We start from the raw sequence: 26,148 nt of genomic DNA, 5'->3' as shown, positions 1-26,148 counted from the left end.
CTGGCGAACGGAATTACCTGTTAGCATGTTTTTTCCACCTGTGGCATCAAACCAATGTCCCCACCCAGTGTCTGATGTTAACAAATTAACTTTTATCACGAGAATGGACGGGTCCCCTATCCACGCAATGCTACGGTAAGCTACATTACATGTGCAAGTATGGGACAGCTCGCGAGCAGCGCAGGCGGACAGGCGGAGAGGCAGGAGTACACGAGCGAGAGGGGAAGGAGGTGGCGAGGGCATCGAGAGGTGTAGCAGTTAGAAGGTGATGTCGTAAAGCAGTGTCGTAAACCAGGTGCAGGGAGGGGAGGTGGAGTGGAGGGAGGAGGGGGTATGGGGGGCGAGAGAGGAGGTGACTCTCCAGCAGCATTTAGACACAGCGAAAGGATCATGGCGGATGGCCCCAGGTGTAAGCGCAGAAAACAGGCGAATCCGAGGAGGAATAACGGTGAGTAAAACTACTCCGATCTGCTGGGCTATCTTTCGCTAAAGTGGAGTATAAGGTGTTTTTTACATCCTCAACCCTCCGATGGCTTTGGGACGTCTTGAACCTCGTTTTTAGTGAGCCAAAGTGCTGGAAAGTAGTAAGTAAGCTCTGTATTATATGCCTATGTGGTGTACCGTTATACCTGGTCCGCGTCTCTTTCTCCGCCTAGCGGTTCAGTGCTCTCTGAACCGTTATACGCACCTAATCTCGTGCTGCTGGGACTCGCTTTTGTTTCCCTATTCATGTTTCTCTCTTCTTCTTTTACTCTGAATTTATTTTCTCAGTTGTCTTACTTGTAACTTTGAAGGTGGAACTCCATTCGGGTCGCCCTCGAGTTTCGCATGTTTTTTTTCTTTCTCTTTACTGAACTGAAACTTATTTGCTTGCTTGCCGGCTACCTGGTGGGCTTTCAGCCGATCAAATAAATAGCTTGGTAGCATAGGCTATCCCAGCGGAACAGCTTCAATGTATCGAGCTATTTTAAAATAAAATAAAAAGTTATTCAACCATTTCTTGCAATGTAGACAGCCTGTGTATTTTATGTAAAACATGTAGCGGGGAAGTACAGGGATATTTTTGCTTGATCCCACTTCTCAGCGTGATCACAGGTAGTGGACGAAACACTGTTGCTGCATTGAGTTTAAGCGCGTCCTCGTGACAATGGTTTTATAAGGTATTTCAGCGAAATGTGTACAGATATACGATTTACAATTTATTGTGGTTGGAATGGGTTTGCTTTAACGAGATTTTCGTGTTTTCCATTTAGGTAAACGTGAAATATGCTAGAATTCAGATTATTTTTGCAGTTAAAAATATAAATATAGTTACATGATCATTTTGCGTTTTATTGTCCACACCAATGTCCCATAGGTTGCATCTTGCATGGAGTTACAATGAAATAAGGTGTACAAATGGTAAAGCACGCACATTTTCGGGATTACACGAACAACTAGCCTGCTAGATTGCTACCTGTTTTGTACAATGCGTGTTGGGTGGTAAGGTTGAGAAAAGAGAGGGGCCTCTAGCTCTGTCTGCATGAACAACTGCAGCAGTCTATATAAGGAATGCATGTACATGCACAACCTCGAGTTTGGCATTCTGTTTATCTTATCGTATCTAACCGTGCTGTTAGAGGCGCAGTAGTTGCGACTGGAAAAATATATTAACGGAAATTAATCGAAACTAAAGACGGATTTGGGAGTTCTTAATTTTTCTGTGTCATTTCATCAATTTAGCGTAGCTACCGTCAAGGTTTTACTATTATGCTATATTGCATCTCGTGGCGATTTTATGTTCAACACGCGCGTGATATGAAGTGATACAGCCTAAATCATTAGGCTATAAGTATTAGAAGTTTACTTCTTCTATTAAAATGAATGAAATGTTACAGCTTGTCTATGAATGTATTATCTTTCAGTATTTTGAGTTGGGATTATTGCGCTGTCTTGTGTTTTATAGGGTACTCTGTATATTTCTACTTTTGTGAACCACGGTTCTTATTTAATTAATTTCCTCTGTGGGCGGAATGTTTTATTACACGTTATTGACATGAAAGACTATTATTATCCGTTAATTTGTTTGTTTTCTCATTATTATCACTATTTTTATTGATCGTAAAGTGTTTTTAAAGCTCTTAGATCTTTAGTGAATGTTCAGAAGCAAAAGATAAGGATTTTCCCTCTGCCGCTGACGACGCGTGTGACACAGCGAAGTGTTGAGCCACCCAGTCTCAGCTCAGGAGCGGTAAACATGTTTACCTGATCGGGGGGAATGGGGCTTTGGTCTTTCAGATGTCCTCTGAAAAAGCAAATCTGCGAGTCTAATTTCTGGACAACTAAATCCACAGACTGTGAAAAGGCGTCGTTTCGTGAAAACCGATCTGTCTCTAACAGAAGCGAAAGAGATTCCTAAACGCTGCAGCAAATGGCAACTTGTGCAGGTAGAAAAAAAAATGGTGTTTAGTTATCTCCTGCATGCTGCCAGCTCCCTCCTGTCAAATGGCTTCATTCTTATGGGAGGGATTTATTTACTACGTGTGTTGTCATTTTTTTCCCCATCCCATTGTGTTTTAAGTAAGTGGTATGTATGTGTTGCTTTCCCGACTGACGGAGTTTGTGTGTGATTGTAACGCGTCCGTGCCGCCTTGTCTGGGCTCTATAAGACGTTTGACGAAAATCATGAGGCGCTTAAGGTGGATGAAAATTACACGTTGTTTCCATTTCGCCCGAAGTATCAATGCGTTTTTTGCATCATGCTTTGAAATGTTTCCCTTTTTACGTTCCATTTGTTACGTGTGTGTCATTTCCTGAGTGAATCCAGGAAGAATGGCGGTCGACCGTTACTGCAGTACAGGCGGGGCTGAATTTATGTAGGAGACGACCAGGTAAGCAAGGTGATAGAACAGGTGGCTGAATATAAGGTTATAAAATACTGTATATGTTGTTGATGTAAAGATGACAATTTGCTTTCATTTATGTGTATTAATTTAGCGCCGAACTTGTAAGGTATTTTATTTATGTGCGTGTGCTTGCATATTACACAGGCTACGTCACAATTTCAGGCATTCTAATACATGATCTTTGATACATTCACTTTTGCCTCATTTTTTAATTACTTTATTGCACTTTATTTTTGTTTTTATTCAATTCTGTTATATTTATATGAACCAATATTTGTGCAAAAATAAATATTTGGTTAGTGTTATTTCACACCTGTTCCAGTCTTTCTTTGTAGCCTACTTCAGTTAATTTCAGAATGTATTTGTCATACGAGTGTTATGTCCTGTAACGAAAGAACATTTATTTCAAATTTTATGTTTAACGTTGTAAAGATATATATGTGGTAGTAGCTGTGTGCTATTTGGCGGTGAAGAATTCCGAAAGACAGCGCTCTGGAATCGGAAGAGTTGGCATGCGCAGTAGGGTGCGCTTCCTGCCTATAAGTTCCCCAACTTGTCTTTTTTTCCAGCTGGCAGCTATGCGCAGCAGCAGTTTTCCTTCTTTCTGTCAGTGTTCATCAGGCTGTTCTGAAACCAAAAGTGACCCATTGGATGAACACAGAGTGCGTCCAATTACAAGATAGATGTTGTTGTACAAATGGGTGGGGTTCTTCATATCATGGTCTCCAGAGAAATGAGTCTATATCTTTTGGTAGAGCAGACTTAGTGGATTGCTTCCATCTGAGAATCATCCTAAACCAGTAAATCTGGTGTGAATCATGCTCTCTGTGTTACTAGCCTGAAACTAATAGGCATATATTTTGTTGGAAAGAACTGTAGAATTCCCATCTCAGCTACAAGCTACAAGTGGCGGAAACACATAGCACACGGTGAGAACCCTGGATTTCTTGATATAAAAAGGGCACTTGATTCTTTTTCTTTGTGAATGGCTTTTTGGTTTAATTTCAAGCACCAGTCTCTCCAGCGATGCTACCAATCACCAGGAAGTGAAATGACTAACAGTGGCTGTCATACAAATTAAAATATTTGAAAGTTGGAGCGTGGATCCTAGAAGCGTGTCTTTCGTAGACCCAGACGTGACCACAGATAGTTTCCATTTGATACCGACGGCTCCTCCCATCCGCATGGACGAAGGTGAGATCAAGTCACAGCTGTAAACATCAAGGTGTTAACAGCTGGCAGGATGACAGGTGTTTGTAATGGGTGGGGATACTGCAGCTCTTTGTCACGTTTCCCTCATCCACTCCCTTTAGGAATAGCACTCCGCAGAATGGTAATTTAAGACTGCAATTTGGGAATAGAGGAATGTAGCCCATGTTAACATTCCTAACAAAATAAACAAACCCTGGCTGGTCCAGCTTTGTAGCTGGTAGAAAACAGGGCGCATCAGACTTTTGTTTTAAAGGGAAATGCTATATTGTATTTAAGTAAAGGATTTCAAACGTTTGAAAGACTAACCATCGTCAAACCAGCCCCTCTCAGCATGCATGCACTGAAGTTTTTAGCCGTTTTAAAACCTGCGCTACCTTCATGAAGTCTCTGAAATTCTGTGAGAAAAGTAAGGACTTTACACCCAGTTCCTGCTACTAATGGTCAGTTTTGTTCAAAAGTGACAGAATGGCCTGTTTATGTGGCTGATAAAGGTTTAATAAGTGTACTAGTATATTTTTTCAGCTAATACTGAATGTAACCGCATGCAGTAAACCTGCATGAAAACAATAAAAAAAAATGTGGTTAGCTGGCATTTTTAGAAGCAAAGCAATGCAAGAGAAGAGAATTTCTACAGTCTACTGGTGCAGTTCTTAAAAGGCCATCTGTTAACATTTAAAAGGTCTACTCCTGGTGTGTGGAGTTTAGTAAAAGAGGAAATTTTCATTTATCTGACTTCTTGAGAGCAACTTCCTTTGCCTCATTGAAAGTGCCAAGTCAGGGGAAAAACAGAACCCCCCCCCCCCCCCCCCCCCCAAATCCTCCCTACCCCCCATCCCTTTCTATCCATCTTTCGGCCTGGTAAGACACAGTAGCCAGGGGTACTGTTGCGTGAACTTTGACCTAGGTACCCATGCGTGCCTTGAGTATGATTTCATTTTCTCCCTGTGTCTTTGTGAGCCTGAGAGCGTGTCAAATCGTGTGTGTGTTTAGGTCCCTTTAAAGAAAAGGACTCAAAAGAATAACAAAGCACCACGGTTGTCCCAGGCTCAGCCCCCCCTCACCCCCCCCCTCCACTTTTATTCCGTTATGTTGTGTGACGGGGGGGGGGGGGGGGAGTGGGGGAGGGGCCTGCGGAGCCTGTCGGAGGTGCTGTGGCCGCCAGCGTGTGGGAAGGTGATCTCTCTTTTCTTCGGGGGGCTTTGCATAACAACGCATCCGTTCTCTCTCTCTCTCTCTCTCTCTTTCTCTCGATCTCTCTCTCTCTCTCTCTCTCTCTCTCTCTTGAGATTAGCATGAATTAGCACGCGGTCGTGGCTGGCCCGGGAGAGACCCTCCTTCCTTACCATAACTGTTTACTCTGCATCCCTGAGTACCGCTATAGCGGGACAAACTCTTTTGTCGCGTAATTATGAAAGAGGCGGAGGGAAGGAGCAGGGAAGGCTGTGGTCGCCAGGAGAGAGCCGTCCGCGTCGTGATTAGGCCGGCCCTGCAAACCGCGCGCAGGGGGAGAAGCGCATGGGTGCTGCGCGGTTAGCATCATTCAGGACGCATCTCGTCCACCAAAACGCACGTAAAGAACGCTTTCTGTCTGAATAGCTCCTTTAGTCCACTCGCTAATGCACAGCACACAGGGGCGCTGTTATATCCATATAGGGCAGCCCACATCCATTTCCCTCCCTCTGTTTTAATGATTGGTGAAAGCAGTAACAGAAGCCTTTTTTAATCCCACTGTTTCACATTGCAGGCTCAGACCGCCCAACCTTAAAAATGGTTGAGTGCACAAAACACTTGTCTAACAGCGTTTCCCTTCCAGAGAGTTTTTTTTTTTAAACTGTGGGTGTGTCTTCTTGTCACAGGCGTTTTGTGTTTGAGAGATAGCTGATTAGCCGTATGTAACATTGAATATAAATGCTTTTACTGTACTAGAGGACTGCTGTCAGGACAGTTAACGTGTTGCTCGCTAAATTTGAAATGTGCTGTAGTGATTTTCTGATGGTACATTCGATTATTTGTGTCTTTTTTTGCCTCATTTTGCAGACAATGAGTGAAACCCACAGCTGCACCTTATGTGTCTCTAAAAGGCTGAGAGAGGAAGAGAGAATGTTTCTTCACTCAAAGTACTTACATTTTCGAGTGTTACACACTGAAACAAAATATTAAGCAATAAAACACAAACATTGCAGAGAATTCTATTTTAGGCGTTGTTTTCGCACAGAGGCCAGAATGAACTGTGCTGATGAGTAAACATCCCTTTTAGGAATATGTACCTGCAGGTGCAGTTGATTTACAGATGCAAAAGAGCACAGCATCCCCCTAAAGTAATGTCAGCATGAAAACAATAATAGTCCTACTTCTTTCTCAGGTTTCTTAAACTTCTCACCATGAAAACAATTAACCGGACTTGAATTCATAAACAGCTGCTGGTGGAGTTAGGCTGTTTTTTTTTGTTGTTTTTTTTTGTTTTGTTTAGTTTTTTTTTTGTGTGGAAGCAAACCTTTGTCTTTAAGAAAGTTAAGCATAACACCCCCTCTCCCAAGGCAGTTTCACTTACCCTCTGAACTGCAGTTGGATGTGCTTTATTGGGGCTGGTCAGGCTGAATGCTTAAACGAGCTATTGTGTGTTAAGGCTTTGAGAGAGAGAGGGAGCTGGAGGAGAAAAGACCTAGTTACCTTTGCAGTTTGCTCGCTCCACCTCAGACACTTTCTCCTGCAGAAGAAAGGGCCCATTCACTGGCCTCTGTATAGGGAGGGAGCAGTCTTTTCACACTCTGCTTGTGGGAAACTTCTTCCCATACTGTGCATGTTATTTGCATATGCCTATTCTCTTTAGAAAAAGGCCTCGAGACTGAGGAATCTGTGGAACATTCCAAGAATTTATGAAATCTCATTCTTACAGACTATTTGGTTATGTGGTCCAATTTTTTTCTTTCTTCAGCATGGGTGTGTGTGTGTGTGTGTGTGTGTGTGCATACATGTGCATGTGTGTGTGTGTGTGTGTGTGTGAGTGAGAAAGTGCATGTTTGTGTCCCTGTGCTGAATGGTTATGTGCACATCCCATTCTAAGAAAGTGTTTTTTGCACATATACATGTCTTTCCAAGTATGATGGAGTCCAAGTTTGTCTGGCAGGAATCCCAATAAGTGCATTACATATACCAGCTTGACAAAGGGTTGCTATTTGTTGGCAGTAAACAAATAAATTGGGGAAGTTGTTAGAAGAGACACATGGAATAGAACAATAGAATATGAATGAGTGATGCTGATGAAATAATAGTGTTAACAGAGTTTTTTTTGGGATTAATGGAGTAGTGAAGGATCACCAGAGCAGGTGGGGTAGCGTGGGGGGGGGGGGGGGGGGGGGGGGGGGGGGGGGGTTGCGAAGTAACCCCATACACATTACTGTGGCTATGGAGCTCTTTGCTTCCCTTAAAGGAGTAACATGGTGGTTGAATGTGACACTTGCCAGTTGTCTTTAGGCAACCACAAAACAAATGTGCATATTTTTTTTATTATTCAGTCATTTAAATGTATTTTAAAACTTATTTTTCTAAGCCTAAATTTCCCACTATAAAAGTTCACCCGAACTGTCTGGGCGTGGTAATGAGAACTGTCAGTTAGCTATGATTGACAGACCGTGCCCCGTTACCATAGCTACCTCCATGATACACGCTCATCTTGGGAGACTGAATTTTCACAAGCTAGCTAACTTAGTATATCAAGTATTGATAGCTAAGGACGTTGACTTATATCCAATAATAATTTTTGCTAGCTAGCTAGCCAAGTTAAGATAAAACCACAACTATAATGTCCTCATGAAAGCAAACTAGCTAGCTAACATTATCGATAACATTACATTATGAAAGCAAACTACATAGCTAGCTAATGTTAGCTAGCTAGCCATAAATGAATATAACCAACCAGAGATAGTCTAATAGTCCTTAAAAGGCACTCTAATAAGTGAACCTAACGTTAGTCAAATATTTGCATGGTCTTGCCTGTAAGCCAGCGGCACAAACTATGGGAGTTATCCATGGGTCCCCAAATATGATTTAGAATTAACTATCATCACAGCAATCTGACTAACAGTCGGGAGGGCAAAACGGAGCCTTAGAATGTCGCCAGCAGTGTATGCGCGTGAGCTCGACAATACATTTCTCACAGAAAAGGTAGTGTCACCTTTTTTAGTTCATTACAGTGGTGATAGAAGTGACAATAATTAAGTGGTGCTGTGCTGTTAGTCTTTACTGATCACCGTACAAGGTTAATGTGAAGTAGCTAGCACAATCAGACAGCACTAACCCATAAAAATGTACTTTGAATGATACTTGCTCAATCAAACGGTAAACCTGAAAAACATTTGATTATAGTCAGTGGCACCAAAATTTTCTTTCACACCCTCAATAAACGGCAAAAGTCCCAGCAGAAGATTGAATTAAACCTTTTAAAGTTATATATTTTCTGAAACGTTATCGATTCCGCTTAGCCACAGTGAGTGAAACTAGGCGATCTCAGCGTATAGTTTCTATGTAAATTACATCAGAATGATTCAGCCTTGTTGTTTGCTACCTAAATCAGATTTCTTTACAGGGCGTGGAAAGGGGAGTGGTTACTGTACTTGTGACGCACTAAGTCCATAACATTCTCAACCGGTTGAAAATAGGGAGATAAACTTAAAACGCATATCTCTCCAAAAATAAAGAACGGACATATTGAATACTTTACTCATCGCGTTTCTTCAATGCCTCTTGTGCAAACAGCACATAAAACCGCGAAAGTGTGAAAACCACCATGTTACTTCTTTAAATAGGCTCTGGGTCTGTTCATAGTCTGGCCCAAGTGTCAGAGCTGTCTGCATGAACGCCACACTCCAAGCTTTGGAAGCCGGCCATGTTGTGACATCACTGGCACCTGCATTGTGACATCATTTGCACCTGATGTCTAAATTAAGGACACTTTCACCTCTCTGCGATTATTACGTACTATAAAGCAACTGAAAAATGATGCTGTGTTATCTGACATACGTCAGTCCAGGGAAGAATCCTGGGATACTAGGCCAAGGTGGTCCAGAGTGTGGGCTAAACTGGCTCATGTAATTTGTTCCTGTGTGGGGCTAAAGTGGCTTAGGTCATCTGATACTGGCCGGGAAGCAAAATGAGTTGGCCATGCAAAGCACGGTTGCTTTTAGCACTGAGTGAGGTAGTTGTTTTTTATGGGTACAGATGAAACAGTTGGGTGTGTTGGGAAAAAAAAAATTGATAAAATGTGTGAAGTAAACAGAGGAGGGACATGGAGTGAGACACCTGTTCAGATTAGCTATTTTGGGAGATTTACGTTTACAAATAAAATCGAACAAATATGCGCAAGGTATGCTAAGATTTTTGCTGGAGATATTCGCTGTGTATCAAATGGCCTGTGCCCAAATTCAGGCACACTTAGGATTTACAACCTGGAAGGTAAACTGTACCAATCTGTCCCTTTCTGACAGATCTGGTGTACCTGCCCAGAAATCAGATCATAGTGGGAACGCACCCTAACTATAATGGAGTAATTTGGCTGGTTGCATAAGGTCCTTCCATCTTTAACAGTTGAATTTCTGATCTCCAAGTGTGTATTCTCAGCCTTCCCATAAACGGGCAATTTAATGTAACATGTACGTGTATTAAAACATTATGGTTCGCCCCGTCGTTGATTTTATACACATAAGATCATCTGTAATCATCATTTCTGTTTGCTCTTGAATTTTTATTATTGTCTGTTTGCTTGATGTGCACAGCTATCCAGGGAATCTCACGTAGTAGAAATATGCCTTATTATTCATTTGTACATCTGGGTATTTTCTGAAGCAGTCCAGGCTAAGCGCTGGAGTTAATGGTGTAATGGGGGCGCCCCGCGTAAGAAACGAAACCGAAAACCCAAAAAGCCCCCGGTGTCGTCACGTAACCGTCCCCGAGCGTGAATCAGCGAGCCGCAGCGCCGGCGTAGCTTAACCCGCGGCCCTCCGGCGAACGCCCAGCTGTACAAGCGAGGAGGTGACGTGTCGCCACGGAGACGGCGCCTGGGAAGGAAGCGCCGAGAAGACAGGAATCCGATTAAAAAGCCACTTGAGGGGACGGTCAGCGCCCCTGCGAAAACCGCGTGGGCTTACGCGCTCGCGGGAAGCGCGCTCTGGGCGCGGGCTGCTGACTGCCTTAATCAGCCGGCCGCCGCGGCGAGTCAGCGCGTGGCTAGTCAGCGCACGGCGAGCGTTACGGCGCTGGCTTTGCGTCGGCGTGTGTCTCTGTGTCGTTGTGCCGCGTGTGTCTCTGTGTTGTTGTGCCTCGTGTGTACGCACAGCTGACCGAGCGTGCACTTCTACAGGCAGAGGTGCTGAAGCCCAGGTGCAGAAAGTAAAACAATACTTTCCATATTTTGTTCCCATCGCTTGGATTTGCTCATTAGCACAATTCTTCGGCCAGGAGGCAGAACTAATTAGTGAAGTCAGCTGGCTGAGTTCATGGGGGAAGAAACGTGTGGCCGGACTTCTTTTATGACCACTTTATACCTGTTGTATGCAGGTATGCGTATGTGTGTGCATGTGTGCAGGTATGCGTATGTGTGTGCATGTGTGCGTATGTGTGTGTTCATGTGACCATGTGTGTGTGCATGTGTGCAGGTGTGTGTGTGTATGTGTGTGTTCACGTGAACCGTGTGTGTGCAGGTGTGCAGATGTGCGTATGTGTGTGTGCGTATGCAGGTGTGCGATGGTGTCCGTGAGTGTAAATGCAGTTGGACAGTAGCAGCAATAAAACTCATCGACCCCTAAGTGAGTTGTCTGTAGCTCCAGAGCCGCACTCTCCTCTGTGCCAGCATGAATTAGGCTGGGCAGATGGGTTCGGTGGATTACCTCTCTGAACGGATCCCTCGCTTCTGTGTGACTCAGGGAACAGCACAACTATATGAGGCAGGAAATTAAGTTTTCTCTGCTTGCTCTCTCTGTGGAGTCAGGATGAAATGACAGTGTACGCTTTCTGTTTGTGTGTGTGTGTCTGTGAGTGTGTGTGTGTGTGTGCGCGCCTGTGTGTGTGTGTGTGTGTGTGTCTGTGTGAGTGTGTGTGTGTGTGTCTGTGTGTGTGTGTGTGTGTGTATGTGTGTGTGTGTGTGTGTGTGTCTGTGTCTGTGTGTGTATCTGTGTGTATGTGTGAGTGTATGTGTGTGTGTGTGTGTCTGTGTCTGTGTGTGTGTCTGTGTGTATGTGTGAGTGTATGCGTGTGTATGTCTGTGTGTGTGTGTCTGTGTGTATGCGTGTGTGTGTGTGTGTGTCTGTGTGTGTGTGTGTGTGTCTCTGTGTGTGTGTGTCTGTGTGTATGTGTGAGTGTATGTGTGTGTGTGTGTGTGTGTGTGTGTGTCTGTGCGTGCTCTGTTGATGGCTCTACTTAATTGCCCTCTCTGGGGGTAATTGCCCGTGCTGTAAATTGGAAGCGGCTCGCTGTGGAGCGGCCGGCGTGATGAAGCTGTTTTAATAACGCGCGCTGAAGGCGGGTCACAGAGCGCCGCCGTCGCCGCGGCTCCCCCTCAGCGCCGCGCTAAATAGAAACCGCCGTCCACAGAGGGCCCCGCTCCTGGCCCCCCGAGGGCCCCTGATAGGCTGGGCGACGGGACCTGAGCACGACCCACTCCCCCTGCTATCAGTGTAAGGCACAGACAGCACACACCGCTATTTCATTCCCTGTCTCTACAGGTAACTCAGTTAGAGAGAGGGAGGGAGGGAGGGAGGGAGAGGGAGAGAGACTTCATTTCCTCTGCAGCTCCCTGCAATACACACAATTCTGGGGTCCATTCAGCAAGGTAATCCGTGTCACCCTCCTGTCTGGCTCTTACTGATCTCAGCCCATTGTATGTCTCTCTCTCTCTGTCTCTCTCTCCATCTCTCTCTCTCTCTCTCTGTTTCTGTCTCTCTCTTTGTCTCTCTCTCTCTCACTCTCTCGCTCTCTCTCTCTCGTCAATCCTGAGGGAGTGGGCCAAGGTACGTCCGGTGAAGGAGGGAGCAGATCTTATTAGTGGATTTGCAGGATGCGTGTAGAATTTTAATCAAATAGTCTGACCCTGTTATCCTGCAGCAGCATGTAGGGCCATGATAGTGCATCTCACAGACAGAGTACAGAGTGCAGACCTCACCATTCCACTCCCTGTTTCTAGAACACACACACGCACACAACCTCACACATGTACACACACACACAGACAAACACACGGATGGCACACAGACAAGCACACACACAGCCACGCTCACACATGTACACACACACATGTGCACACACACATACAAACACACAGACAAATACACGCACACACACACACAGACAAACACACGGATGTGCACACAAACAAGCACACACACAGACACGCTCACACACGTACACACACACATGTGCACACACACACACAAACACACAGACAAATACATGCACACACACACAGACAAACACAAGCATGCCCACACACACAGACAAACAAACACACACGCGCACGCGCACACACACACACACACACACACACTCACAGCTTCAGGGTCAACGATCACGAGTGAAGCACAGGTGAATACTGAATCCGTGCCTGAAATCTGTGCCATGCAGATCAAACCGAACCTTTGGCCAGGAACCCCCAGGCCCCCGAAAAGCGAGCCGGCAGCTCCCTGCGCTCATCTGCGCCGCGGTGACTAAGAGCGCAGCCCTCGCGCCGCTGTGGAGAACGCAGCTTTTACAGAAATCTTAGTCACAGGGTTTATTAGTCAGAAGGGCTCCCATGCGAAATGTCAGCGGCCGTAAACAACCAGGGGAGGGCAAACGAGAAACGGATGTGCTGCTGGAGGATGGGCAGAGCGGGGCAGAGGAGAGAAAAAGACGAGCCTCTGTCCTCTGGGGCTTTGTTCCAGATGTGACTCCGTGGGTCTGTGCCTATCCCCCCCACCCCCACACTGCCACAATGGGCATCAGGCCCATTCCTCCCATGATTCCAAGCTCCCCCGGGGAGGAGCTTCCCCTCTCAGGAGAACAGCCCGGGCGCGGAGTCGGTCGGGGGCGCTCACCCATTGGCCGAGCCCGTCGGCGGCGGTTACGCTGGGCTCCCTGGCGCACACGGGGACAGTCTGCCCTGGGGGGGGGGGGTTCTCGTCTCAGTTCAGCGCTCCTGCGGAAGCTCTCCGCGCTCGGCTGAGTCGAGCCGTTGCTTAATGGATGGTGTTTGTGTTGGGCTCTCCTAACAGTTCAGTCCCCAGACATTTCGCCACACAGTATTTACCTCTCCCTGGACTTCCCCCGACGCCGTGCGTCAGTGCGCCGCATGCCTTTCCGCTGAACACTCTGAGCTCTGGCTGCGTGTGGAGGGGAAGGCCGGGGCAAGGTGGTGTGTTTTTTCCCCCCCGCCTCCTCCCCTTTTTTTGTGGTCTGCTCTCCTCCAAGGTGAGCGGCGGGTCGGGTGAGAAGAGGGCGGCGGGTTTTTTACCGCGGCGGCCGAGCGAAGCCCGCAGCTGCGTCTCGTTTCGCTGGCGCTCCGCCCCCGCCCCCGGCGGCTCTGGGAAGCGCGGCGGTGAAGCGACCTTTCACCTGACCGCCCCCCACCTGCCAAACGCGCGGCGCTGGGGACGAGGGGAGGCGGGGCCAGCCACGCTGGAGAGGTGCTCGCTTGTTTACAGTCAAAACTTGGCTCAGAGTTCCCCCTGCCCTGGTCCCGCCCCCCCGCCCCCCCGCCCCCCACCTACTGAGCGCACCGGCTGCCCCCCTCGCCCCCCCCAGCAGAGCTTTTCATTAATTAGCTTCGGCTGAGCTGTTTATTGAATACCAGTCCGGACTTGACGTCGCTTGACAGTTGTCTGCCCCATGATTCCTTCGTGAGAGAAAAGGCATTGTTGTGAGGTGTATCTCTGCATATAAAACAATCAAGTTCCTTTTACTTGTGCTGTGCAAACAAATTTGTATTTGTGATTAATATTCCCCGCTGAAGGTATAGATTAATGAGCTGAACATATAGAGCCTAAAAGACTCTGCTCAACTGGTAAACTGACGGTCAGAACAGTGGGAAATTCAGGTGGTAAGGAAATGCATTCCCTGCTACTGGTGCAGCCCTCCCTCAGCTTTCACTGTGCAAAATGTTTTTTTTTTTTTTACTTGAATGTCTTTCAATAGGAAACTATGTATGTAAAACCTAGTGGTTATACACTTTGTTGTATGTCGCTCTGGATAAGAGCCTAGGCCAAATGTCTGTAATGTAATGTAATGTAGTGAGTTCCGTGCTGATAAAAGTCATTTGAGAAGTTATGTTGTTACTGTTGAAACACTGGCTCGTGGGTTACTGCCCTCCAAATGTGGAGAGAGTGGCGACAGAGTCCTGCAGGTTGTGCGCAGACCGTAGGAGGCCTTTTCCTTCTACGCTGCGCAAAAAAAAAAAAAAACATTTTAGAGGCACCTTCCGAACACTTCGGGAAGCTAATTGCACGGCAGTCCCGGCAACCTCTCCGAAACACCTTAATGGGGAATAATATGTGGAAAGAGATTTGCCTGGGCGCTCTGCTGAAAGGCGTTTTTAAAAGGCTGTGAGGTGTAGCTGCACCCTTGACTGATCCCCCCTGTCCCACGAGGCAGGCATCCAAAGCGTAGTCTCTCCCCTGTAGGTATCCCCAACCCCCCCCCCCCCCCATCGGGTGGCGGTGACATTTCGGGGGACAGGCGTTGCTGTGTGACAGGCGTGTGACATTTTGACAAACTGCGCGGTGAGATCCGTGCGCTCCCCTGCTTTCATGGAGAAGTAAGTGCATGAAGGAGGCGCTGTCGCTGGCTGCCCCTCTCCAGGGGGCACACCGGCTTTGGACAGCAGGAGTCATTATGTCTGTATGGTAATATGCAGCCAGTCAGCAAGGGTCACTATGGGTCTCTCTCTCTCACTCACTCTCTTTTAGTCCCTCTCTCTGTCACACACACGCTCTTTCACTCTCTCACATCGCATTTTCTTTCACTTTCTTCTCCCATTTTTTCCCTCTATCTCTTTTTCATTTGTCTTCTCTATTTCCCGTTATTTTTTTCCCCTTGCCCTCTTCCTCCGGCTCTCTCACAATGAAGGACATCTTTCCTTCCCTCCCTTCCACACACGTTCATCCCTCCACTCCTCCTTCTCTCTGTCTCTCCCCTCTCCCTGGCCTTCCGTCCTTCACTCCATAGTGGCCAACATGCACGTCGTTCTTCATTCATCGTCCTTCACGTTACTGTTGAGCATACCTGCCCCTGCAAGGTGATCTTAATAGAGTTTTACGAATGACATGTTCTGTCTCCTTTAACTAAAAAATGTCCCAAATGATTTGGGAAGTCTGCCGTTATTCTTCAGCGGCCCCTGCTGAACAGCGCCTGCGATTGCTGTACGGTACACAAAAAGAAACGCCCGAACATTTAGTAAGAAAGCGCGGCTTGTCGGCGAGCTCTCCTTCGCGTAATTAAGGAACTCCGCCAGCCGAACAATATTAATTAAAGGTTTGAAAGCGAGCGGAGTGGTCAGGAATTAAATTGAATATAAAGCGCCCGACGGATAACGAGCAGTGTGAAAGAGCGAGCTCGTAAACGGAGGCGGACTGGATACGCAGCGACGCCGATGGGGAAGATGATGAATGTCATCATTATTAAAGCTGTTCCTCCTCTCCCTCCCCCGCCGCTCATAAAGAGCGCGCGAGAGACGCCGGCATTTAGGAAGAAGCGCTTTGTGGAGACAGCGCGGTTGTTTGTTTTGGTTTTTTGTTACCCGCTGTCAGCTCGTGAGGGGGATTTCGGACCGCCCAAGCTTTAGTTTTAGGGTCCCCCCCCCCGTACCCCTGAGCCATGGTCGGCGGCCCCAACTTACCCCAGACAACCATTCATCATCTATACCCGCTTATCCTGGGCAGGGTCGCCGGAGGAGCCTATCCCAGCGTGCATTGGGCTGAGAGGCAGGAATACAGGCTGCCAATCTATCGCAGGGCACACATATCATTCACTCGCCATTCAGTTATACACTCATAACTATGGGCAATTTAGAGTCTCCAATCAGCCCACCTGCATGTCTTTGGACTATGGGAGGAATCCGGAGTACCTGGAAGAAACCCACGCGGACACATGGAGAACACGCGAACTCCGCACCGAAAGACCCAGGCCGGATTCGAACCCGGATTCTTGCTGCGAGGCGGCAGTGCTACCCACTGCGCCACTGCGCCGCCCCAGATAACCGCGTGATGCTTAAACACTGATGTGCAGGTGGTGGAAGAACAGGTGACGGATCCTAGGATTCAACAGAGTGGGAAATTCCAGGTTCGGAAAGTGAAATTCCTCTCCGGCATTTTGTTCCAGTCACATGTACGTGCTAATTAGCACAGCTCTTCAGCCGGGAGGCAGAACTAATTAGGGAAATCAGCTGGCTGAGCTCATGGATGGAAGAGAAGCACATGGCAGGACTTCTACGTTCTGACCCCTGGACCTTTCACCCCTGGGATTCATGCAGGTATAATTAGAATGACGAGAGGTATTTCGTTTTTGCCAAAATGCTATAGAAGCAACAGTATAAAGCTAGCCGCCGCAAAAGCACACATAGGCCACAAATGAAAATAAAACTATAAAAATTTAAATAAGAAAGTGACTGAAAAATAAAGTGCAGCAATAATAGTTCAAAATCAGATAAAATAAAAAAAATAAACAGAAAGAGAGCAGTATTCTGCTTCTCCCTCGCTCAGAGGGGTTGATGGATATTTGGGAAGGTGGCGGTGATCCGCACGCGTCAGCGCGGCTCGACCAGCGAGGCGAGGGATCGCGGCGTTACCGGTAAACTGCGTTTCGCCCCCGAACCCTCGCCGGCAGGCAGCGCCGTTCCTCAGGGCCGCGTCTTTTGTGAAAGGCGTTTAAAGGGGAAGCTGCCCGGGAACCCAGGGCTGCGCCGACAGCCGGCGAAATATCCGCCGCGACTCTCCGTGCCCAGGAAGCCGGATGAAGGCGACGATCGCATCTCTTCAGCGCACAAAGACGAGGAGCGGAGGAGCGAGCCATTCAGGCAGCACCTGGAGCGGCAAAGAAAAAAAAAACGGCATGATGTTTTGTGAACGCTGCGCGGAGGGAACATCTTCACGCTCTGATGGTGTGCGGCTAGCTTGTCAGAGTCCTTTCGGCTACGCCGGTTAAACAGGCGACGCAGAACACAGGTGGACCTTACGCTTTCACATTTTTTTTGCCCCCTCCCCCAAAAAAAATTCAAGAAATTCCTTCAGAAGCAACTTCCCAGGAATGCCAGCTAGGCTCTTCAGTCCCAGGTTGGACCCTTGGTGTAGGCCATCAGCTGACTGTGGGCGATGTGTGGGGACATGATCCACCTCCTCATCTCCTTCCAGGGTTGACTGCTCCAGTTTCCTCAGGTTATATTTTGATTCAGTTCTAACAGACTTTATGTGAGTCCAGATCTACTCTGTCAAATCTACTCTATCAGAGTATGGCTTACTCTGTCTGTGTTTATTTAACACGGAACATTTACTGTGCAATTTAAGCAGTTGTTCTCAGATAGGAAACACTAGCTCTGCTGTGCGGGCTGTATGGTATAAGAGTGACAGGCTCACTGCTCGAGTTCTATCAGAGGAGAGCACACGCTTTCTATCGCCAGAAATCAAGCTGGCAGGCTGGGATCTTACAGGCAATGAAAACATGCCTTGCTGCTTTTGTAAAATTTGTAAGCCGCTGTGATAGAAACACTGTAACGTCAGTTTACTCTCAAAGCTGAGTTCAGTCTATTAATAGGCGAGCTCCGTGGTGAGGCATATTCTTTTTGGACCATATGCCGCAACAGCGTAACACTACAAACAGCACGCATATGCCCCGAAAATGGTTGCATTCTCACGGTGTTTCCAAGTGTGCTCATTCACTGCAGTTTGCCCACTCCCAGGAGTGCTGATAAGCTCCATTCACCGACGCGTAGTGTCTTCCCGTCTCTTGCCTTTCATGGGGATCGGGGGGGGATGGGGAGGGGGGGCCATGTTGTGCTTGGCGCCGTTGCCAGGGCGTCGCTGCCAGCCCAGACAATACGGCGGGCGAGCCCTTCTCATGTCTCTCCAAACGGAGCGCGGTCAGATCTGGCCCGGGCCACCGCCCGGCGATGAGCTGATCCCTCCGAGCGGGCCAGGCGGGGGCGGTAGCTCAGCGGAGGAGGACCAACGCGACGCCGTGTATGTCCCCGCGACCGGAGGAGACACTCCGCGGGTCCGCCCGCCGCCCCATGCGCCGGGGAGAGAGAGTCCCGCGAGGCGAATCGGGCCAGCGGCGTTCCCGCGAGAGAGCCGGCTGAGAAGGGTCACACGGACGCCGCCGGCGTCTTCGGCCCCGCGTCCGCCCGGCTCCGTAGCGCCGTTCGCCGCCGCCGCCTGAATCGCGACTCGCGTCCGAACCACGTTTTTTGTCACATGCCTCTGCTGCTGCGAAGGGGAGGGTGAGTTTAAGGTCTGCCTTTCTGCATTTCTGAGAAATACCAGTTAAAGGTTTAAAAGCAAGTGGGGTAGGCAGGAATGAGTTTATATATAAAACATCCAACACATAATAAATAGCATAAAAAATTAGCTCGTAGAGGGAGGTGGATCGGATACATTTTTGAAGATTTTCTGAAATTCCTGTGATTTCAGATTTTGTCAAACTACATTTTTGACCAATGTCATTTCGTGGTTTATTTATTTTTACGTTTATTATATTGGTTTATTTTTGGAGTTGGTATGGGTCCAGGTTAAGGTCTGTTCTAACCTGTTCTCAGGAAACTGTATTGTCTTTTGTATAGAATGCCATTGTGGCTGCTGTTGAATTAGCATACATGTTGTACCCTTTTCTTCATTATTTTGTCTGGAAGACAAAATCTGACTTCTGCACAAAAGATAATTTAATACAGTGCCTTCGAAATCGAATTCCTAATGCATTTACTACTTACGAATGACATCAGCTGAAAAGTCCGACCCTGACGCTGGCCATCAAGAATGCGTAACGCTTCGGCCCTCCACCTGCGTCCAGGACACAACAGCGTCTTATCTTAGCGTCCTTGGTGCACACTTCATCAGAGCTGAATTTGTTTTTTTAGCTGAAAGACTTTGCATTATGTCGTCAGTAAATCAAAGGACAGATTTTTAAAAAACAAGCCACTCTTAAAATAGCTGTTAACAGTTTGGGGGGGGGGGGGGGGGGGGGGGTTGGATAAAAGTACACCATAGCAAGGCCAGTTAAACCAAAGATACATCGCGACAAGCCCAGCGCTAGGGGAAAAAAAGAACAGGGCTCCAGGACCGCCATGTGCAGGGACGCTAGCTCATGTTGAAAATGTTAACACCTCTGCTCTGTCAGAGAATAATAAGGGTGGGATTCAGAGGGAAAGGCTTTTATCCCCAAAGGACAAGGAATCTCTTCTGAACAATGTGTGACGCTTCTCCGCGGTGTAGAGCCGGGCTCAAGTACCGTACAGCCTAGAGCTTCCTCGCGCAGACAATATGACGTAAAACTCTCGAGTAACCGCGGCACGTATGGCCAGCGCATCAGCGCGATAGCGGATGGCTACGCGCCACAGAGCCGAGGGAGCGGACGGCTGTTGGGTTCGCGCGCGGCGGCTCAAATGCAGGCTGTAGCCCCAGGCAGGCCGTTCAGAAACAGAGCGGGCGGTGTGCGGTGTGTGAAGCAGTGGCTGCTGAACTCAACAGGACAGCGGTTCCCTCTCAGTGGAGTCCTGGTGTCCTCAGGTAGAGGAGTCTCACCTGGGAGGGATTACGGCTCACCTGGCTTCACCAGTTCAAAAGGCCTGGCTGCGTTCGCTCTTATTGGCTCTAGCACAGGGCTGACCACGCCCGAATCACGGCGACATCGTAACGCACGGGTGATTGACACCTTTTGCTTTTTGCGATCTGTTTACCTTGTTGCTGGTCACACTAGAGCATTCTGTATTCCAACACGATGAAACCATTTACTCGCTTACAAATTCAGCTGACCAAACTGCCACGCGCTTTGAGCTGAAGTTTTTAAGAACGTTTTCTTGCATTTCCATACACCCTGCTCCTGTATTAAAATGAATGTTGTTGAACAATGGTCTTTTTACGTTAGAAATACCTTGCAGGTAAGAATGAGAAGGCAGGCAGTGGATCCGCAGTCTGTGTTCGCCCCGCAGTACTCGAGTGTGATCCACCCGCAGACTGATTGCCTCACAGCGGTAATGCACTGTGAGATACGCTGGTTGATGTGATGCCGGCTACCAGATCCGCGGGATTACTGGTCGCTTGCATTTCTGGGTTCAGTGGGGATTAGGCAAAGCAGACAGATTGGATTTAATGTGTACGGCAACACGACCGCCACCGCGCACAGCCACGGTGCGGCACCAGCTTTATCAGGAGCTGCAGAACCCTGTCCGTCTGCTGTATGACCCCGCCCCCGCCCCCAGCCCCCAGGAGCAGCCTCTGCCCCTCCCCCTGCAGAACCCTGTCCGTCTGCTGCGTGACCCCGCCCCCAGGAGCTGCCTCTGCCCCTCCCCCTGCTGAGTGCTGTCCGTCTGCTGTATGACCCCGCCTTCAGGAGCTGCCTCTGCCCCCCCCCCCTGCAGAACCCTGTCCGTCTGCTGCGTAACCCCGCCCCCAGGAGCTGCCTCTGCCCCTCCCCCTGCAGAGTGCTGTCCGTCTGCTGCGTGACCCCGCCCCCAGCCCCCAGGAGCAGCCTCTGGCGACCTCGCCGTCATTCGCGTATCTCAGACGACCCGTAAACGTCACACGGACAGGGAGGGAGTCACAGACCAGCCAGCGCTGTAAAGCACGCAGGCACACTGGTCACGCAGGTGATGTGTCACAGACACCTATTCATCACTGATGAATGAAAAATGACAGCACTAATCTCCTCTCTCCAGTTGCTCTATCCTCCTGTCATCTGTTTTTTTTTGTTTTTTTTTTGGGGGGGGGGGTGCTATGTGGTCCTTAGCCCTTAGCATTCAAAGCGGCAATTTTAGACATTATAAATGCATCATATTTATGTCTGTCAGATTATTGTTTTTGGATTTTTCATTCTTTTCCACGACTACTAAGAAGCGGCTTAACCTGATTACTCAAAGCGGCGCGGAGGTTAGACTGAACCCCCCCCTTCTGAGTCACTGTCTCTCCGAACTGCACGCCTGTTCCTCCTGACTCACCGCGCCCGGCCCCGGCAGCCTGTTTACATGCTGCTTCATTTACCTTCTCAAACCCTAAACATCGGGAGGAGTGTGGCAGAGCCCACGCCCAGCCGGAACGCCGACATTTCCCACATGCCTGAGACGCTCTGCGACAGCTGCTTTACGTGCATGCGGACGCGTAAGAATCCAAGATCGGCGTATCGCGGCGGTTCTGCGGCTGTTTTTGGAAAGGCAGCTGTTTTTCAGCGCTTGGGACACGGCCAGAAAAGGAATCCGCAGCGAGGGAAGCAGAACCCCTCTGACCCAAAAAACTGGGGATTAAGGAAAAAGCTCCACTTTGAGGAGGAGTTACGGGCTACTCGGAGGCTAAGATCCAGCCACTGAGTCATGATCCGCGTTTCCTGTACGGAAGAGAAAGGATGAAACGCTCAGGCAACGTGTACTCTTAACCTCCCCGCCCCCGGGCATGAGCCCGCGTGTGAGCGCTGTCCTTCAGCAGGGGAAGGCAGGAAGCTCATGTGATCTGTGAGTGTGTGTGTGTGCGTCTAAATACCAGCGCCTCTATGCGCGCAAGAGAGGGAAAGTGTGTGCTTGTGTGTCTGTGTAACTGCGGGTGCGTCCGTGTGCTAGAGAGGATGTGGAAGTGGTGTTATGTAGAAACAGCCCTGGTGTGTTGAGGTAAGCAACCCACACGACATGTGGAATATGTGCATGTAAATGCGTATTGTTTTTACAGACAGATGCATTTGAAATACTGTCCATCCTTGTGTATCTGTGTGTGTGCTTGTGCGTGTGTGCATGTGTGTCTGTGTGTACGTGTGTGTTCAAACAACAGGTGTGTTTCACTGAGCTGTACTCACATGAGCTCTGTGGGGTTCTGGCATAATGTACCATAATGCTCTGTACTGCGCTGTGCTGTATGGTAGTTAACTGCACTATGGTAGTTAAGAGCACAGTACTTCATTAGTCTGAATGGGACTGTGTTGTACAATATGCAGTATGGCACAAGAGCACAATTTCAGGGCCTGTTTGGAGTGCTGCTCAAACCATTCCAGTACCTGAACATTTTCCTGTCTGAAAAATTCAGTTCTGAATTACTACATACACACACACACACACACACACACACACCTTTCTTCTGTTTCTACACAACCCCATTTCCACACCGCCTTTAAAACAGTAGTAGAATACTTCAGACTGGACCGAGCAGGATGAAGCGAGCCTTTTCCAGTCTCTGAGAGCGCTCCTCTGCCTGCAGCGCAGCGGAACGAAGCTAGCGCGTCTCGCGCGCATGATGTGACCGTCCCGCGCCCGCGTCCCCCCGGGGGGCGGGCCGTGAAGAAAAGAGGGCGTAATCGTCCCCGTCGCTCACCGCCTCCCCTTCTGAGCGGCGCTAACGAGCGCCCCGGTCACACGGCCCGGGAAACGGGCGAGCCCCGCGGCGGCAGCAGGGCCCCGGGGCTCCCGAGCCCGGCCTGTACGCGGCGCTCCGGCGCTCTGAGGCCGGCTGTCGCTTCCGCTCTCTGCGTCTGACGGGGCGTGAGCCGGCGCAGAACAACACCCCAGCTCTTAAAAAAAAAAAAAACTCGGCCCCAAAATTTTTTTTCCCAGAATTCCCTTATTGCGTTTGTTTATTACGCCCCCCCCCCCCCCCCCCCCCCCCCCCCCCCCCGACTGAGGTTTCTTCGCGGAAAGCCAATAAGGTGACGGATAGGCTGTCAGACAAATATGAAAACATGTGGCAGGTGTGCGGAACAGCGGGCGCAATCATATCCCAGGAAACGGGGGGAGGAAATAAAGGTTGTCGTGGAAACGCGGTCTTATTGATTAAGTGGTCGTCTCCGCGTGGATGTGTCTCCCGGCGGAGGCCGAGAGTGCTTTTCTGGATCGTTTCTCGCGGACGGGAGCGAGCATTAGGCCCTTTCGTCCGAGGTGCAGGCCTTCGCCTTCGCTGCTGCTCTCGGCTGAAAGCACGCGCCCAGGCTTCCCCCGCCTAGAACCTCATCGGAAACGTCACTGGGATGGCGGCAGATATCACGCGCATTAACCTCGTTCGGGTTATTCTGAGGTCTGAGCTCACATTTCCACCTCATTCTGCGTATCACCGAAGAAGGAAGTGGCACCTCGTTAGATTTCCCTTAATGCAACGGGTGTCACATGAATCAGTCACAATGGGACAGTACATATTTATAGTAATCCGAGCTGGAGATAATTCACCGATGTTTCTAATGAACGTTGTAAATCGCACGTTAAACCTGAATCCCTTTCGAATCCCCGGCTACGCAAGGGATGAAGGCCGCGGCCAAATTACGGATTTGCTATTAAAATGAGTGAATCTAATGAAAGCTTGCTTCAGATGATATAATCCACCGCGAATGACCCAGAAACCCTGGGCAACTACGTATCCCTCACATCGTTGTTGCATACGGCTGATTCTGGGTGTGTGTCAGGCACATTCTTGCTCATAAATTGAAACATGTTGAAATAGGGATGTGGTGAAGGCTACTGCGTCTGTGTTTGCTTTTTTAAACGTGCCTTCTTTGGCAGTTGGATTCGGGCTCTGTGAATCTATTGAGGGTTTGGGCCTTGGCTGTGAGACCCCCCACCCTGTCCTATTACTTTTGTGTAATTAAATTAGCCTTTCTCACGTAAGACGTAGAATTCCGTAACGTTACATCAGGAAATGAACAGTTTGTGCAGAATTGAAGGACTGCTTATTAACAAGATTCTGAGAGTCATTTCAGCTGCAAGTGGACCGTTCATTAGGCGGATTATCTTTCAAGGACTCCCCCCCCACCCCCCACTCCACTCCCCCCCCCCACCAGTGTCTCTTTCACAGTCTTCCTTTTTGGTCTCACTCTCATGAACAGGTGGATCTCACAGCAGTGTCTGTGATACCGCGTCTATTTTAACAGCTGAGCTGCCTGTGCTGCGCTCAAAGCCGCTCTCATTTCTAATGGCGAGACCTCCGGCCTCTCGTGGCGGTTCTCCCTGGGCTCTCCTTCCGGGGGGAACCCGCTCCGCGTTCTCCTCGAGCCCGGCGCTGCTCGCGGCTCCTTCCTCCTCTCCAGCGCCTCCCCTCGGTCCCGAGGAAGGCCGCGTGTGGGTTCGGCCGCGGTCATGCCCAATCCCAAATCCCAAGCAGATGTTCTTCTCACACTCTGTTTTAGTCATGCTCGACCCCGGTATGAGTGTGCCCATTCAGCTCCTTAATGGGGGAATAATGGCGCTTTGTAACGGAATATTCTCACAGACGAACCCTGGCAGGCTGGAGGGACACTGCGGGCTACGCTGGGAGCCCGGTGAGTGGGTGCATGAGACCCAGCCTCCTTCTCTGACCCACTTAATGATCCCTTCTCTGGAGGAAGGAAACACGCTCTCACACGCGGTGCCAGTGACTCTGACCGTGGGTATGAGAGTGCGTTTTGTGCATGGCTGCGGTGGGGCTGTCTCTGAATGTGAGAGAGCTGGCAGAGGCATGACAGGAATGCTGTTCCCTCCAGGGACCTTCTCTCCTTCTGCCCAGTGCTGCTCTATCCTGAGCTCTTCTTGGCAGAGCTTCTTTCTGTAGAGCTCCACTCTCAGGGCTGCTCTCTGTAGAGCTCCACTCTCAGGGCTGCTCTCTGTAGAGCTGCACTCTCAGGGCTGTTCTCTGTAGAGCTCCAGTCTCAGGGCTGCTCTCTGTAGAGCTCCGCTCTCAGGGCTGCTCTCTGTAGAGCTCCACTCTCAGGGCTGCTCTCCGTAGAGCTCCACTCTCAGGGCTGCTCTCCGTAGAGCTCCACTCTCAGAGTGCCGCTCTCGAGGGTTGCTGCAGCCTCGCCGTGCTCCACTGCTGGCAAAATGAAGAGTTCACTGGGCAGGTGCGACTGCTTTACATGTGCACTCTGACGTTTACGACCTTCTAAAAATCGGCTGGAATGTCATGCTCTGCGAGCCTGACAGTCGGGTGCAGGCTCTCGGCTCGCTCTCTCCCTGCTCAGCCCTCTCCCTGCTCAGCTCTCTCCCTGCTCAGCTCTCTCCCTGCTCAGCTCTCTCCCTGCTCAGCTCTCTCCCTGCTCAGCTCTCTCCCTGCTCAGCCCTCTCCCTGCTCAGCTCTCTCCCTGCTCAGCCCTCTCCCTGCTCAGCCCTCTCCCTGCTCAGCCCTCTCCCTGCTCAGCCCTCTCCCTGCTCAGCTCTCTCCCTGCTCAGCTCTCTCCCTGCTCAGCTCTCTCCCTGCTCAGCTCTCTCCCTGCTCAGCTCTCTCCCTGCTCAGCCCTCTCCCTGCTCAGCCCTCTCCCTGCTCAGCCCTCTCCCTGCTCAGCCCTCTCCCTGCTCAGCTCTCTCCCTGCTCAGCTCTCTCCCTGCTCAGCCCTCTCCCTGCTCAGCCCTCTCCCTGCTCAGCCCTCTCCCTGCTCAGCTCTCTCCCTGCTCAGCCCTCTCCCTGCTCAGCTCTCTCCCTGCTCAGCTGGCCCCGTCCTGAAAAGGGGGCTGGCTTAAATACTTCTGAGGAGGAACAGGGTCCTCGGTCTCTCTTTGCTTACATCCAGTTCCGTATGATAGCCACTTTACCACTGGCTCACCAAAACCCCCAGCTGACATAACCTGCTGTGACTCACTGTGTGGGACCTTCCCAGCCCTTCAGTTACTCCACCGTGGAGAAGTCAGGCACAAGAGCCTGGCCCCGCCCCAGCACAGAGCTGGGTGGGGCTACAGAGGCCCACAGAGTCCTGGGGGGGCTCAGATAGATAGGGGGCACTCACTGCTGTGCCCTATCATGAGGAAGGGGATGCTTGCTTCTGTTCCAGGTTCCCAAAATTTCACCTCTTGACTGGATTACAGACCCTTATACAGTATGTAATGTTACTGAGAAATATTTATTTTTGCTTAGCCTTTTTCTAACACTCTAGAATGCTGTTTTTTTTTTTCCTG

General features: G+C 49.4%; 1 protein-coding gene across 3 annotated transcripts in view; it reads left to right on the top strand.

The window, feature by feature from the left end:
- The first annotated feature begins 182 nt into the window (after positions 1-182).
- zeb1b (zinc finger E-box binding homeobox 1b) overlaps positions 183-26,148 on the top strand; it is a 90,410-nt gene continuing 64,444 nt past the window's right edge. The window contains exon 1 of one of the 3 annotated variants that reach the window (XM_035413550.1): positions 183-448. In XM_035413550.1, coding sequence (XP_035269441.1) covers positions 334-448 — 115 coding nt within the window. In that variant the 5' untranslated portion in view covers positions 183-333. Of the gene's footprint in view, positions 449-1,536; positions 2,427-25,971; positions 26,070-26,148 lie in introns of those variants that run through there. The other 2 variants (XM_035413551.1, XM_035413552.1) reach the window with 2 other exon arrangements.

Source organism: Anguilla anguilla, chromosome 4, assembly GCF_013347855.1.
Source record: "Anguilla anguilla isolate fAngAng1 chromosome 4, fAngAng1.pri, whole genome shotgun sequence".
Lineage (NCBI taxonomy): Eukaryota > Metazoa > Chordata > Actinopteri > Anguilliformes > Anguillidae > Anguilla > Anguilla anguilla.
Note: the sequence above shows the minus strand (reverse complement) of the source record. Positions and strands in the feature narration are given on the sequence as shown.